The sequence below is a fragment of the Conger conger genome, chromosome 2, assembly GCF_963514075.1.
Source record: "Conger conger chromosome 2, fConCon1.1, whole genome shotgun sequence".
Taxonomy (NCBI): Eukaryota; Metazoa; Chordata; class Actinopteri; order Anguilliformes; family Congridae; genus Conger; species Conger conger.
In genome coordinates this window covers 31,230,159-31,247,559 of record NC_083761.1, presented here as the reverse complement: position 1 = coordinate 31,247,559, position 17,401 = coordinate 31,230,159, and the positions used below count along the sequence as shown (strand labels likewise).

Sequence of the window (17,401 nt, the reverse complement as noted above, 5' to 3'; positions counted from 1 at the left end):
GGGTGACTTAAACCTCAACTCAGAGTCCACCCAGTCTACCATTCTCTCCCTCCTTTCTTCTTTTGACCTTACCCTCACTCTTTCACCTCCCACCCACAAAGCAGGCAACCTTCATGACCTCATCTTCACAAGGAGCTGCACAACAACCAACCTCTCTGTAACACCACTCCATATATCTGACCACTCCTTCATCTCTTTTTCTCTTCCACTCTCCTCTAACACCCATCCATCTCTCCCATCATCCACTGTCACCTGTCGGCGGAACCTGTCTTCCTCCACCCTCTCATCTACAATCCTCGAGTCCCTACCATCCGCGGAGTCTTTCTCTCGACTGTCTCCTGATGATGCTGCTACAACTCTCGTGTCCTCCCTCTCATTTTCCTTTGACTCTCTGTGTCCCCATACCACCAAATTAGCTCGGCCCTCCCCTCCCCCCAGTCCTTGGCTTTCTGATGCTCTACGAGCTGTCCGAACCGAACTGCAGGCAGCGGAGAGAAAATGGAAAAGGTCCTGTCTCCCCAGTGATATAGCTTCCTTCCATGCCCTCTTATCATCTTTCCATTCCTCTATCTCTCTAGCTAAATCTTCCTTCTTTCACTCGAAAATTTACGCGGCCGCCTCTAATCGCCACAAACTGTTTGCAACCTTCTCCTCTCTTCTGGCCCCCCACCCCCCTCATCACTCACACCTGATGACTTTGTCTCCTTCTTTGAAAAGAAGGTCGACGCCATTCGCAATTCCTTCTCTCAACCCAACTCCCTAGCCTTTTTTTCTCCGACACATTGAAACTCCTTACATCCCACCGCCCGACCACCTGTCCTCTTGACCCCATCCGCTCTCCCCTCCTACAATCTATATCCAATGACATTCTCCCTTTTCTCTCCTCTCTAATCAACACCTCCCTCTCTTCCGGCACCATGCCCTCTTCCCTGAAGATGGCCAGAGTCACTCCCCTGCTCAAAAAAACCTACTCTTGACCCCTCTGCCCTGAACAACTACCGGCCTGTCTCTCTTCTTCCCTTTCTCGCTAAAACTCTGGACGGGCAGTCTGCTCCCAACTGTCCACTTATCTTCTCCAGAACAATCTCCATGACCCCAACCAGTCTGGCTTCAAGAGTGGCCACTTCACTGAGACCGCCCTGCTCGCGGTCACTGAGGCACTCCAATCTGCTAAAGCCAAATCCCTCTCCTCTGTTCTCATCTTCCTCGACCTGTCGGCCGCCTTCAATTCAGTCAACCATGAGATTCTGCTCTCATCGCTGTCTGGGATGGGTGTCACAGGGTCTGCACTCGCTTGGGTTTTCCTCCTACCTCTCTGGTCGCTCCTACCAGGTGACTTGGAGGGGCTCAGTCTCTGACCCTCACCCCCTACAAACTGGAGTCCCGCAGGGATCAGTTCTTGGGCCTCTCCTCTTCTCGCTACACACCATGTCTCTTGGTTCTGTTATCTCTTCCCATGGCTTTTCTTATCATTCTTACGCTGATGACACCCAATTCTTTATTTCCTTCCCCCCCGACACCCAAGTAGGGAGGACAACCGAAAAATGTATTTCCGGAAATCAACATGAATATTATGATTATTATCTCAGTTTAACCTTAAATTAACGTGTGGTGGGCAATAACTCTGCTTAGGTTGAATTTTAATGTGACAAAATGACTGTTTTTGTGGCTTTAAGCGCTCATTTTACCAGCATTCCATCAATGTTAAATGCTGGACCCCGACGGCACCGAAAAACAGGCAGATTTCACTGCCATTCCATTCTTTACGTATATGGAGCTCGAAAATGGTGACACAACAATAGCTTTTGCTGGTTTACTTCACGCGCTCATACATGGCAGTTGGTGGCAGTTCGAACTGTCAAAAGTGTGACTGTAGCCAGGTCAATATTTTTGCTGGGTACTCGGTATGTCCAGCCTTATAAGTCCAAAGTCCCTGGTTACTTTTTCAGTTTCAATGGATTTTGACAATAGACATGTCAGACTTCAATCATGTTAACGCTCTCGAGCGTGCGTCAAAGTTTAGGGAGCAAATAACAGTGCTGTATCCTTCTGACGTCATTTACATAGCTACAGAACTGTCCGATCACGCCGAATCACTGATAGAAACAAGATGAATTAATGACAATTCAGAAAATGTATAACTTTTAAAGATTTAAATAAATCCTATGGTGGGACTTTTGCCATTTATGGACGGTACGACAGAAAATTCCGGTGCCGTCGAACTTAATCGAATGCTTTTATTTATACAGTTCGAATGACCAAGTGCCGTTAAAAAGCAAATCGTATGGCTTTGTGCTATTCGAGTATGCTAGCTACATCATGCTAACATCGTACAGGGACCAGTAAAGGCTTAGAACACACTAGCACTTAGTTATTGTAAGTTTGATCACCTCTACTGTAAAGTAAAAAAGTGGACAAATTACGTTTTCTGTGAGAAATCTATTGGCGAGCTCACGTGCACACACAGCGGTCTACATTCTAAAGCTCCACTTTGCCCTCCCTAACCCAAGTCACCACACAGATCTCTGCCTGCTTGGCTGATATCTCTGTGTGGATGACATCCCACCACCTGAGGCTCAACCTTGCCAAAACTGAGCTTCTCCACATCCCTGCTAAGTCCTCTCCGTCAATCGACCTCTCACTGACTGTTGAGGACTTTGTAGTTTCCTCCTCCCGTATGGCAAAGAATCTTGGGGTGACTCTTGATAACTGCCTCACCCTGGCTCCACAAGTATCCTCCACTGCCAGAACCTGCAGGTTCTTTCTGTATAATATACGCCGTATCCGTCATCTCCTGACGGAGAAAGCCACCCAGCTCCTAGTCCAGGCGCCCGTCATTTCCCGCCTTGATTACTGCAACTCCCTCCTAGCCGGTCTCCCAGCGTGTGCCATCAAGCCCCTCCAGCTGGTCCAGAACGCTGCAGCCCGCCTGATCGCCAGTCAGCCCAGGTCGTCTCATGTCACCCCACTTCTCATTGGCCTCCACTGGCTTCCTATTGCCGCACGCATCAAGGCCCAAGTGTTGGCATTTCAGGCTGCTAAGGGGACTGCCCCAACTTACATACAATCCTTGATCACTTCTCTACTCCCCAGCTAGACCACTCCGGTCTGCCAGCTCTGGTCGCCTTATGGTTCCCTCTCTACGTGCACCTGGCGGTCGAGCTGCACTTTCACGCCTGTTTTCCGTTCTGGTTCCTCAGTGGTGGAATGACTTGCCTACCACTGTCAGGACAGCAGATTCCCTCCCCCTATTTCGACGCAGACTCAAAACACACCTTTTCAAACTCTACCTTAGTCCTCCCTCCTGATTTCCCCCGCTCCCCCTTTCTGATATCCCTATCCTTGTCTAACCCCAAAAAAATAAAAAATAAAAAAATAAAAATTGCACTTATGATGACGACTATATGTTTAGAACAGCATTCCATGTGTATTTTCCTAGTTATGGATGTGATGCTTTGACTTGTGGTAGAACCTATGCACTTGTAAATCGCTTTGGATTAAAAGCGTCTGCCAAATGACAATGCTATTTTTTTAAAAATTTTTTTTAAATAAGATAAAATAAATAACCATTCTATTTTTGACAAACTGTGTGACTCGTGACATAATGTAAGCATTACCATGGGTTGCAATATAAGACGATGGTCAATCACAAAATAGGGGTCAGGTACATGAACACAGATTAAGATTAATTCTGGACTAAATGGAGTTTTGTATGGATAATCTCCAATTAAATGTAATTTAATGCATGGTGTGGCGCATTAAAACAACGTTGGGAGTGTTTTAACTAAGGAATATCTTTCATAGAAATAATTGAAAAATATGAATTGGCTGGGATATTATTCACTTCGTCATTGTCACAATGTCATTTGTTCAGGAACCCTTATTGACAGCATAATGAAAGGAGTTCAACAGCATAATGAAAGGCTTTCTGTCGGCTTGAAGAAATGGTATCTGGTCCCCAGCAACAATCTATTATTTCTTGCAGTAGCTGGCTTAATGGTATTGGTATGGCCATCTTGAAGGAATGTTTTGACCGAGGTTGCTTGCTTGGGCCGGGATTAGGAACGGTCAATGAACATATAACATAATTTTTCTTCACAAGTTATTTTGCATAGCTACAGCTGATGCACCAGCAAAAAAGAACATGAAGGACCAGCAGGAAATGCGACCGGAATTGGCTAGATTTTATGTTTTGACATACGTTTCATATTTTCTCATTCATAATGGATAGCCGAATGAGACAAATATTTCAAGATCCCAGATCTACACTTATCTATTTTTTCACTGACTTCAGAGGGTTAAATGAAACACAGAAATAATTTATAATCTTTGCTTGTTCAAGTATGAGAAATAGTGAAATAACTATTCAATTTAGCAAAATATTTGTAAAACAGTACAGCATTATTTTTATGAATGCATCAATTGGTGTGTGATATAGTGAGTCAAAAATCAAGAATATTTTCTTAGTCCCCTTTCATAGTTTTATACTGCCAGTAATTAGCTTTAATAATTATGAACTGGACAATTCCACTCAATGTGTAGAAATACCTGTGTGGGTTCAGCTGTGGTCATCTGATGGCTGGGAATGGGCTGTCTCTGTGGGACAGGAGGCAAGGTGGCAGAGGCAGCCTGTACCACTTTGAGGGCCTGTTGAGGTATCTGTACCACCTGCTGATCAGGCTTCTGCTGCACCAGTTGGACCTGCTGTACCATGGCTGGCTGACCTGAGCCCTGCACAATCAGCAGGTTGTTTCCTGCCTTAGAACACAAACAGCAACAAGATCTTAAATGACACACAAATGACAAAACCACAAGAATTTAAAAAAGAAACAGTAAAGTTCCTTCATCATGCAAATGATGATATATTAACACACTGTGACCTTGTTCACTTTGAGTAATGGTGCAGACTGTGCATTGTATTGTGGCATTTTTCGTTAATGTTTTAACAGTTTTAACAATAGAAAAATGTAGTTTCTCAAAATGGTTCAGTATTAATTTGATAATTCTTCACCACAACCATTTTTTTATACAGGAAAACAATGGATGAGTGCAGTCTCTTGTGTTGGAAAGTTGTGGTGACAGTTTACTTGAATGCAACCCAGCACTATGGCAAACAGTTCCTGGAGTGATTAGTCTTGGCGGCTAACAAATATACAAGTGGCTGGCTAACATTACAGAGGTAGCTGCCATTATTAGCTAATTAAGGATACAAAGGGTTTTATTCAGTCTTATTTGAAGTTGGAGGACGTTAAACAATACATCGCAAAGAAATATGATTTTAATATGTTAAAGACGTGGTTTGGAATTTGGAGGATATTAAGGAAGCATACAGTAAATTCCAACTTTTGCCTGATGAATCTTCCCCTCGCTTTAGTGATTGTCAGTCACATGCAAAGGCGGAATGAAGTAAATGCTAAGCCTGAAACAGGTCGCCTCCTTGACAATGAAAGTGAGAAAGTAAAAAAATCTAGCCGAATAACTGAAAAGGGCTAAAAAAGACACAGAAATAATTGCATTGAAAGAACAGATGAAGAATTTGCAGTTATTGGCTCCTGAGAGTGGTGTGTTAGCAAGAACAGTTTTATCTGAGCGTCTGAACATTCCAATCGAAAAAATAGAGGAAGTTGTTGCAAAATGTGATGATTGGGGGTCAATTGGCACACCAGCCAGTATTATTCATCTATGTGTAACAAAACAGGTAATAATAATTTTTATACATTGGGTTAATTAACGTAAATTTGAACAAATTTAAAAGATGAAAATGGCAACGTTAGTTAATCTACTGTCAACATCACTAACATTAACAACAGAAAGCTAATTAACGTTAGCTAATGTTGATATTAATGTCAACACTATCAACTGACCATTCGAAAATTAAATGATTTCAGAGCGCCTGATGACGTTGAAACCAGAGCGGACTGAAATCAGCAGATTTTCAGAGTGAATTTACGAACGCACCCTTTATTAGTATTATTCAAACTGTATACTCTTCCCCTACAGCAATGGTGATGACTGGTAGTCCATGTTCCTCTCAATTTTCTGTTTCTAGAAGCAGCGAACAGATTTATAATTAAGAAGAAGAAACAAGAATTTCTTCATACCTGTTGGAGTCATATTTTCATTTCTTTTTTTTTTCTTTTTCAGCTTTATTGGACAGTATATAGTATAGAGAGACAGGAAGAATGGGAGCCAGAGAGAGGAGAAGACATGCGACAAATGTCGGACGGTCGGATTCGAACCGCCAACGTCGCGGCTCGCAATGAGTATGCGGTCAGTGCTCTACAGGCTGCGCCACCGAGACACCCCCCATATTTTCATTTCAATCAGTGTAATCAATCGGGAAACGCTGTGGACGAAAATCTCCCTGCCATCCAGTAACCTGAATCACCAAATTATTCACCAAATATAACTCGGCACACAGACAAGCCTATACTGTACTCCCCATACTTACTTCAGATGAATTTATCCCAAAATCACAATAGTGAATTATGCTCCCTAGGGATCCCCTGGTACTTTTATCCATACAGTTAGGGAATGTGCAGCAGTTTCATTATTCATTATCAGTTGCTAGAAGGATGTCAGTAGTCTTGGGGGTCGGGGGTCGCTGTTCCATGTTCCCCTCTAATTTTGTCATTCAATTATTTTACTGGGTTGAAACTGACGAGGAGGCAGTGTCAGTGGTTATTGGCTGCCCTTACAGCAGCAGCAGCAACAGCAGCAGCAGCAGCAGCAGCAAAAACATGTATACATATGTATAGCCCAAAAATGGAAGGCCCCTCACACCTTGCCATATCAACAATGGGTGCCCACAGTAGTGGACTTGGCCAACATGGAGATGGCAGTGGCCCGCATGCATGGCGCTAAATGAGAAAATATCATGTTATGGTCTTCTTTGATTGATGCCATATGGGCACTGAGCTGGTGAAATATTCTACCTGAACTCAGATAGGCTCTACAGCTTGTTCTTTGACCACCTATGTAATGAATGAGAGGTAATGGCCCTGACTATCAGTTAAGAGTTGTGTGTGATAGGAATTTAGATCTTTGGGGACTGAGGGTAGGCCAGGAACCTGCGATTAGCAATGGGGTCCCATTTCTGCATATTCGCCTATCGTCGGAACTTTCAGTTATGTACTACTTAGTGCTAGTCATTGTTCTTGTGAGGCTCCTTCATGGTGAAGTTACCGATTCAGTCTTGATCTCTGCATATGATTGAACTTAAATTTTGCCTCAGGCCACTTGGTGCCGGTATTTTTGGTTAGTTCCTCAAACACTGATTAATGTCTAGACCACGGTGCGCTGTCAAGATTTAACCAGTTAACATATAAATTGGTTACGTTATCCATTCCCGAAATGTTAAACCCATTCAAGACAGTCCGTCATGCCCAACACATTTGGCTCAGCATGCACAAAAAGAAGCCAGACCAACGAAAGGGTACAGAAGTCCTGGCGATTGCCTCCACGCACCTGGCATTGGAGTTCGAAGGAGCATCCCACAAAAATCTAATTGTTCCCCAAACTCCTGGAGAGACCGTTTCCAAACCAACCAGTGAAGGGCACTGCCATGGTCACCCCGTCCTAATCACCTTGACAGTGTAATTGACAAGCTGGAACAGTTAGTGGACATCACGACTGCACAAGAAAGAGCCTCCCCCCACAGCTCCCCTCCAACTGACAGTGTCTGCACATTGGGTAGGGTGTCACCCGACACCGGCAGAAAGCACCCTGATGCTCGGATACCCGAACCCAGCATACCTCACCATGGCTGATATAACCAACCTGGGAAAGCCAAATCATCACGTGCCGCATCAGATGGTGGTCATGAACAAGTTAATGATCAGTTCCACACACAAGCCTTACAGCTCCTGCAACCTCCAGACAACCTTGCAGCTCAGGCCTACCCCTCCAAACACAGTGCCGCAGCACGGGAAGGTAACACCTCACAGTTCCCATAGCCCCCTGCTCATGTGGAGGTTGTGACCCACCGTCATGCCAAGGTGTCAGACCCACCCAGTACCTTGTACACCACAGCTAGCCTGATCACACCGGCCACACGCAATGACTTTATGTAAGCACAGTAAGATCTGAACACCTACCTATGCATGTCTGCACATATGCTCACACATACAAGGTTACATATAGGACCATCACAACCAGAGAGAAAGAGATTAAATAAGTGTGCCCTGCTTCTCAGCAGCATTATAAAGTTATGAGGCCTTGGGCCAACTGCTATATTGCATGACCTCGTGAGTCAGCTCACCGCTAATTCACGAGGCCATAAAGAGGGAGTTTCTGAGTAAACCCGTTATCTCTAATCACATCACCCACTTCTCCAACAGGATCCCCAGCCCTCTCATCTCTTAAACCCCCCAACCCTAGGATCAAAGCTGTAAATGACAGTGGGTGTTAACAACATCTTTGCATATAGCTGAAGCACAAAATGAGATACGTTGGCATTGTAAAGCAGACAAGATGATTGCCCCCTGCTGTTTCGTAGCATTTGATCACATCCACTCAGCGCCCAGATAATCAATGCACTCTTATATCCTGCGTATTGAGGAGAGTGCGTGACGCCAGTCATTCACGGTATGTTTGAGTCACATGCAGAAAATAACTAATCAAACGGTTTCTGATACTCAGTGGATATGAAAAACGGAAAGTCCATTGCCTGTGGTTATCTTGTAGCACTGCATTCCTGCGTTTCTTAGCCCACAATGCTAAAAATTATTTCATGATCTCACTTCAACCTAAGCCTAAAGTGGTCATGTTTCATATGGTTAATCGTAAAAATCATAACATCAAGAGACAAAGCATATCAAGATCATAGACCTAGATATTTATCTAAGCTTATCAAGATGAAGATCATCATTTAGTATTTTTCTAAAATTATTGTGACCCGCCTCCCAAGGGAAACACCTGTAATGATATGAAGGCGTGTACTCCGAGCAACCAATAGCAGCTTAAACATTCCCCCACTCGGCCAGGTACTTTAGGAAGACAACCCCAGGAGTTTGCCCTTCTGCTTTTTACTTTCTTCTTTCTAACTAAATTGTTTTGGATGAGTCCCTGGCCTCAAGCATTCACCTGTAGATTGTATTGCTGTGCTGCTATAACTCCGAGCTTCCATTCCACTCCGAATCTGCGGTTGGGATGCTACAGTGTTTGTGCTAACTTTGACGTGAATGAAGAATTCTGATATCGTCAACTTAGTTGTATTTTGCGTTATGAACCACACGCCTCAGAGATCCTTCTTTTCTCTTCCCTTTCCACTCATTTCAACTCGACAACAGTAACACTGTATTTCACCCAGTTGTACCTGAGCATGCCTCAGTGTGAGACAAGCTAGTCTGTATGATACCTAGACTTCCGTGTAATCAGTTGAGTGCACCAGTATATGAATAATAATACTGTTATAGCCACTTATTGACCGCTGCATGTAACCTTGTATGTATAGCATTGCACAGCAAACTGTGTCAGTATCCTTACACAGCAGTTTAGTTTAGCAACTAAACTGGTTCATTTCTGGTTCATTAAAGTTATGTTCCACCGAAAGCGCATCTTTGGTCTTCGAGATGATTTCAGAGGTACATACTTCAATTATCATGAGGTATGGACTTGAAAAGATAAATTCTGACAAAATATGTGAACTAGCTCATTTGCATACTTTATTCAAGATGGGGGAAATGACAAATTCTAATTTCTGCAGCAGTCTATAATCTGAACCAAGTGAGATATCATTATAATTCTTTCAGATTCTAATTAAGACATGTTTGAAGATTTGTTTTCCATTTGAACAGCCTTTTTTCTTTTCTTTTTTATTCACCAGAACCCAATGGTCATTTCTGATTTCTCATGAACAAAAATGATGAAATTTCAGGATCTAACAATGAGATATCTGATGCTGCACCCACCCCTTATAAGCTTATAAAAGAAAATGGTTCAGAAAACTGGTTCAGAGTTGTGTAATATCATCCAAAATCAGGTTTTGAGAAAATCGAATGCAAAGATAGAAATGGTAAATAATTATACAAATTTGACCATACACATGGCATAATCATTGAAAAGTTGAATAGTTGAGGGATGATCTACTTAATCAAATTTCGAGTGGGATTCCTTTCTGGCATCAGCGGCTAGTTTGAGCTAGACAGCACCGAATGGTTGCTTATGAGTGAAGCACACTTTAGGCTATGTTTTCATTTCACTAGTCGCGGTTCAGAGAACAGCGAGTTAACAAAAAACAAGCAAAATTATTGAGCATAGAAAATAGGTAGGTTACTCAGGCAAACTGTAGAAAGAACGGGGTGTTTAACTTACCTCCCAAAGTGCATCTCAGTCACTTAAGACGTTATCGTTCGAGCTGATCAATTTAATTTCCCGTCTTTTGGGGCCTTCAGCAAATGCAAACGTTTCACTTTGTTTTTTCAGAGTTTTTACTCTGTTCAATGTTCAATTAATAGTTGATAGGTCATTGTAAATACGCATTAAAAAAATAAACCCCTTGGCTGAGAACTTAAATCAAATAATCTAGTCGGCCCACAATCTAACTTAAGTAAAGAAAAATCTCTCCCCATTTCGTATACGCTGATTCCCTCTGCTGGCAAAAAGTGGTATTTTGCTGTTCATTGATGATAAATTCTTAGTTCTCAACCTTAGGTTTTATTTTCATAGCTAGTATGCATAATGATGCATTATTTAACCATGCTCACTATGCATTTGGTTAGAGCTATAACTGTCTAACGTTAGACATAAATTATATCATGACCATACCACAGAATGTGGACGCATAGCAGTCTGTTTGGAGTATGTAACATTGCAGCTAAGTTAAACACCATACATTTAGCTAACTATGCTAATATAGGTAGAATGGCTGTTGTTATATCAAACATCACTCATGAAAATGAATGAAACACATTGGTATTGGCTAATTTCACTAGTTGACAGACCAGTGTATCATAGTGCTAGCTTTCATGGGTAACACAATTTGAATAACACAAACCTATTATGAACGGTAACATTTATCATACTATGTTAAGCTTCGCCGTAGGTGAATGATTTTACTGTGCCAAGTATAGGCTTGAACCAGGGTAATTTAAGCCCAATTTATACCTCCTTGGCTCACGGCTCACAGGCATGAGCCGTGGCTCACAGACGTCATTTGGAACGTCTCAAATGACGTCTGTGAGCCAAAAAGTCTTGGCTCATACCACCTGAAATATCTAGCGGCTCACACCGCGTCATTCATGTCTTATAGCTTTGATTGGTTGACTGGCCTGGACGAGCGTTCTGTGTTGCTGGGAGACGAGAAGTTCCGTGTTTTGATCGGAGCCGAGTCAACCGAGTCAATAATTTGAATGGTTTTGAAGAGAGACTGGCTGAGGAGGTGAGGAAGTACCGTTATCTATATGACTCCAGCAGTCAGGATTATAAAGATGTGGTAGGAAATATGAATTCATGGGTCGAAATTTCCGAAACACTTGGTGTTGCCCACACCCCCGAAGGCAATCCAAACGTCAAACGAGTGAAGGATACCTGGAGAAGCCTTCGCAACATCCATCCATCCATCCATTATCTGAACCCGCTTATCCTGAACAGGGTCGCAGGGGGGCTGGAGCCTAACCCAGCATACATTGGGCAAAAGGCAGGAATACACCCTGGACGGGTCGCCAGTCCATCACAGGGCACACACACCATTCACTCACACACTCATACCTACGGGCAATTTAGACTCTCCAATCAGCCTAACATGCATGTCTTTGGACTGTGGGAGGAAACCGGAGTACCCGGAGGAAACCCACGCAGACACGGGGAGAACATGCAAACTCCGCACAGAGAGGCCCCGGCCGACGGGGATTCAAACCCAGGACCTCCTTGCTGTGAGGCGGCAGTGCTACCCACTGCACCATCCGTGCCGCCAAGCCTTCGCAACAGGTAGGCTAAAATCTAAATAACGTTAACGTTCGTTAACACTATAATAAAGTGTATTATATTAATATTAATTAATTTGTTATTATTATTAGTTAGCGTCAGTGAGCCGGTGTATTGAGTATAAAATTGGGCTTAAATGCCCGGAGCTCATGGCTGTGAGCCGTGAGCCAAGGAGGTATAAATTGGGCTTTATAGAGCTGTCAGCAAAGAAAAAACCAGGCAATTGGTTGAAACAAAAACCAATACGCAGACCAGCCTTTAAGGACCTGAGTTGTGCACACCTGATGTACACGGACCTAGCTGGCCTCTTTTTGGCTGCCCTCACACTTTGCCGTATCCGATTAATTACCATACTCTGTTTTCATAAATTGAGTGCTTGCTCAATTTAGACAGTCCATCTGTAGGCTGCTGCTACCGTCAGTGTGCTAAATGTCATCTAATGCATGCCCGTGATACAGTTGCTGAATATAACGGTCTCTTGTGATTCTCATGTCCGTTTAATAATAGAGCGTTCTATTAGCCTAATTTGTGTTAGCATACGTCTCCCCGACGTGAAGTCTATGGACAATTCATCGTCCAGACTGAGTGGTTTGTGAGAGAGCAACCTTGGGACTCTAAGGCTGACCATTGTGCATACCTGGATTTCCAGATATCATTTGGGTGACATGTTCTCCCTAATGTAGAATAAGCTCAAATATTAAGGCCTGCACAATGATGAGGAAGCATGCTACCTGAAATGTAAGAAATTATTTATTACTTATTTTAGAAAATAATTTGAAATTATACCTATACTTAATTTTATGTATACCTATTAAATTGTCCCTGCTGTGAAGAAAAACTATTGGGAGGCACCATTATCAATTATTGCAAAACAAAACCTGTGTGACAGGATGTAGAGTATCATAACTGACACAACTAGTTCTGAACAGTGATTTTCCAACCCCCAGAAGGGTGAGGAAGGGAGCATAGTGACAAGGCCTACCTGGATAATGTTGTCAGCTGTGGTTTCTATCAGTAGTGTCTCCACTTGCTCAGCCACAGCCACAGCAGGGGGTGGAGACGGGGTTGGTGGAATTGGTTGGGAGGCAGCTGCAAGTTTCTTGCGACCCCTTCGTGCGGCCTTGACCAGAGAAGGGGAAGTCATAGACTCTGCAATGATCTGAGCACCCCCCACCTCACTTGCAGTCACATTGAGAGGAAGGGTGAGGCCCCCAGGCAGCCGCACCACATTAGCACTGTTCTGCCGACGCTTCTGTGGAAAGGGCTTTATTGCCAGGGCCTTCTGGGGGGCAGGAGGAACTGGAGGAGCTGGGACTGTCACAGGGGAAGTGATAATGGCCTGATTGGTGCCTGGGATTATCTGAATTTGCCCACCTTGGGGCATCATCTGGATAGTCTGCCCACATGCACCTTGTAGCTGTGGCACCATCTGATACTGGATGTTTGTGGCAGCAGGCCGAGATGGGTTCTGGATGGTGAGCAGGATTGGCCCACTGGGAGAGGAGGAAGCAAGGCCTGCTGACAGCTGGATCACATTACTCTTAGTGGACAGGAAGCCCAGGTTCTTTGGGGGTGCAGGGGCAATAGGAGCAGGCTTGATAGGTAGCAGGCGGCGGGTGACAGGCTGGGCAGGAGGGGTGCTGACAGGCGCCTGAGCTGCAGGGGGCCCAATCTTACTGCAGGTAGCAGCCAGAAGTGCCAGTGGGGACGGCTGTGATTCCTGTGGAACAAGAAAGTCACTGCTATATAATTCACTCTAAACTTGTCGAGTACACAGCAACTGTAATAAAATATTCAATAAAGTTCAATTTTATTTGTATGCCGCTTTTCACAGAAGACTGTCACAAAGACACTTTACAGAGCAACAGAAGGTTTACAGAGTAACAGAATACTTCATATGAAAATTGCAGTGCTTTAAATACAATAATAAAAATAAGATAACCCAGATATAAGTACATTGTAATCATCCCAATATTTTCAGGGAATGTATTAGAAAGGTTGAAGAAGCTATGCTTGAAAATGTAGGTTCCTAATACCTCTGGTACTTGTACTACATAGAGAACTTGTACTACACAGCGGTTGTGGAGGTGGCCCGGCAGTCGGGACTGGGTTGTCCTAGGATGGATTCCATCAGAATTTAATCTGAATCCTACCCAGGGAACAGGGCAAATTTGGATGCTTTCAATATCATTAATACCATGCTGCTTAAAAATGGTAAATTTGACTCACCAGTTAAATTATAAAAAAATAAAAAAGCACCAATAATGCCTCAAAGTAGGTGAATGTCAAGAGAGAGATGAAGTGACCTGCCTAGTGCTTCTGCTCTGCACCCTCTCTTCATTTATTAATTTATTATCACATGAATAACAAATTTACCAGATCTGTCCCAACACAGTTTATTAGTCTCAGGATTTGAAATATGTCCAGTTCTTTGAAGAAGAGAAATTAACTTGGGCTGGACTTGCCTAGAAAGAGTCACAACAAAGAAAACCTTGCTATGCGAGTGATCATGGAGGTTGCTTTGGAAAAACACAGACTATACTTTGACACCCTTGGATCGAGGAGAGAATCCGGTCCAAAGCTGAATATTCGCAGGACACAGCAGAGTTACAGGCTGAATTAGCCGGTTTGCAAGCCAAAGTTAAACAAACTGAAACTGCTACATCACTGCACCAAACCAACCAAAACGGGGGTGCGATGGCTCAGGCAGTAAGAGCAGTCGTCTGGCAGTCGGAGAGTTGCCGGTTCGATCCCCCGCCCGGGCTGTGTCGAAGTGTCCCTGAGCAAGACACCTAACCCCCAAATGCTCCTGACGAGCTGGTCGGTGCCTTGCATGGCAGCCAATCGCCGTCGGTGTGTGAGTGTGTGTATGAATGGGTGAATGAGAAGCATCAATTGTACAGTGCTTTGGATAAAGGCACTATATAAATTCCAACCATTTACCATTTACCAAAATCAGCTTGAGGCTAAAATGACAGAGCTAGAGGATCGGAACAAGTGATGCAACATTTGCATTGTTAATCTACCTGAGAATGCTGAAGGATATGATCCGATTGGCTTTCTCAGTAAGGCCATTACAAAATGGTTTCTCTCTCTGGCTGACAGAAATGTTGGTCATTAGTTGAATCATCACCACATCTAACAAATGGGCATAGAACACTGATTCCTGGTGTATCCAGCTATGCTCAAGTTTACTCATGATGGCACACAACACCTTTTCAGGTCTCCGGCTGAAGCAAAGGACTTTTTTGACTCTCTGGAATCTAATAGAGTGATAGAGATGCATCACCCCAACACCCCTGTTATTATGTGTTTAGATGTACATCTCAATGCGATAGAACCGATACGTATTTCTTATCTGTTCCAGTTTTATAATGCAAGGCTTGATTACCAACCGGTTCATACTCAAAATTAAAAATTATAATTATTACGTTGTATTTACGTGATACTTATAGGTTTGTTTTGATGATCTGCCAATCGACACTTGTACATATGCTGTGTTGCGATGGGGGAGGGGGGAAATGTTGCCTTTTCCTATAATGCTACGTGAATTACTTACGAGTTGTCCAGAGGGTTATTCATCTGGCTGCAGGTGACGCTCATTTATGATTTTGTTTAGTTCAAATTGTAAAAACAGACATCTCAGGGAAGGGCCATATATCGACTGGGGGGCTAGGCTTGAGGCTTTGGAATGATGTAATTTTTGTTATATGCTAATGTGAACGCAATGAGATGCATAACAATATGTGGGCAGACAGTTAATGGGACAGGTGGGTATGATTTGTCACCGCAGATATACTGTATAGCCACTTGATACCGTGTAATGCTATTTCTTTAGACCCATTACTTTAGGCTCTCCAAACAAGATAACTACAGTCCTCTCCACAAGTATTGGACAGCAAGGACAATTCCTTTGTCTATACACTGAAGACTATATAGTAAAAACAATACATAGCAATATAGACACTACACCACAAGATGCAAATCACTCATCAGCGGTAAGAATCGGAAGGTGAGATTACAATTTGCAAAGAAGTACAGAGTGGTGATGTCAATGGGTCGCAGGCTTGATGCATCAATATCTACCAAACCAATAAGTGCTACCAACACTCAACATAAAGTATTCTTGTATGCTGATGATGTCCTGTTATTTGTTTATAATATTACACTTCATTACCACACTTCATTCTATCCACATTTAATGAGTTTAGTGCCGTATTTGGATACAAAATAAACTACATTTGCAAGGGCAACAATACCCAAACTTGTCATATTACTGGGCAACTCAAGTTAGAACTATATGGTTTTATTATTCGACAGAAAACTCACCAGCATGGAAAGACATTGAGTCTTACTCTGTAAAGCTCCAGTTACCAGCATACATTTACTCTGATAATCCTCAAAACATTTTAAAAAGAACATCAAACCCTATAGTGAGAAGCAAGATTGCTGTATGGTATGAGGTATAAATATACTTGAAGGAAACATCGGCTCTCTCTCGGTATAGACCAATTTGGGGTAATAATAATTTTGTGCCAGGTAGGTCTGATGGGGGTTTTAAATTATGGGACGAGAGGGGAGTAAGACTAATTAATGACATTTTTGGTCCCGAGGATGAGAATATTAAAACATTTGAGGAACTTGTAGAACAATGTCCCCCATGAATATATTTTTAAATATAAAAAGCAATCCCTGCTTTATCCTCATTGGAGATTCTAGTTCCAATTAAAAATCCTTTGGAAAAGGGATTATATACAACTTGTTGATTGCTAGATCGCTAGAATCCTCAGAATCTAAATTGCAAGCCATGAAGGATGATCTACAAGAGGAAATACCAAATGGAGAATGGAATAAGGCACGCAATAAAGCTCAAATTCAAACCACTAACACATGCTAAAACTGGTTAACAAGGGTATACATTACACCATACAAACATAATGAATTTAATCCCAACATTCCAGACTTCTGTAACAGATGTAGAGAGGACATTTTTTTCATTGTATATGGAAATGCCCAAGAATGAATGAATTTTGGGAAGAATACTCGTAGTGCAGGATACTTTATCAATCCAAATACCTGTGAAACCAAAGTTTTTTGTTCTTGGCATCTATCTGGAGGGAGATGACATAAAACGCAGAGAACAGATCTTTGTAGCCATGTGCACAAGCCAAAGAATCTTTAGCACTAACATGGAAAAGTTACTGGCTCCAGCAAATGTCTCTGGGATTACCTTAATTACTGGGATTAACTCTGGGATTACTCTGGGATTACTAAAAAAATGTAAACACACTTAGACAAACAAGAAAGGTTTCAGAGCATCTGGGGACCATTTATAAAATATCCTAGGGACAAGGATTAATCTCATATGTTGACGAATCTGGGGAAGGATATTTAAAGCCTCTGCAATTGAGGAAATTTAAGTGACTTGCAGATGACTGTAGTGCAATATAACAATATATGTGATGAATACATAGGT

At 42.7% G+C, this 17,401-nt stretch overlaps 1 protein-coding gene across 9 annotated transcripts in view; it reads right to left on the bottom strand.

Moving 5' to 3' along the window:
• sp2 (sp2 transcription factor) overlaps nt 1-17,401 on the bottom strand; it is a 62,076-nt gene that overhangs the window by 25,446 nt on the left and 19,229 nt on the right. For all 9 annotated transcript variants that reach the window (XM_061230343.1, XM_061230339.1, XM_061230345.1 and 6 more), the window contains 2 exons: nt 12,908-13,645; nt 4,549-4,758 (listed from right to left, as the gene is read on the bottom strand). In XM_061230343.1, the coding sequence (XP_061086327.1) occupies nt 4,549-4,758; nt 12,908-13,645 (948 nt within the window). The remainder of the gene's footprint in view (nt 1-4,548; nt 4,759-12,907; nt 13,646-17,401) is intronic.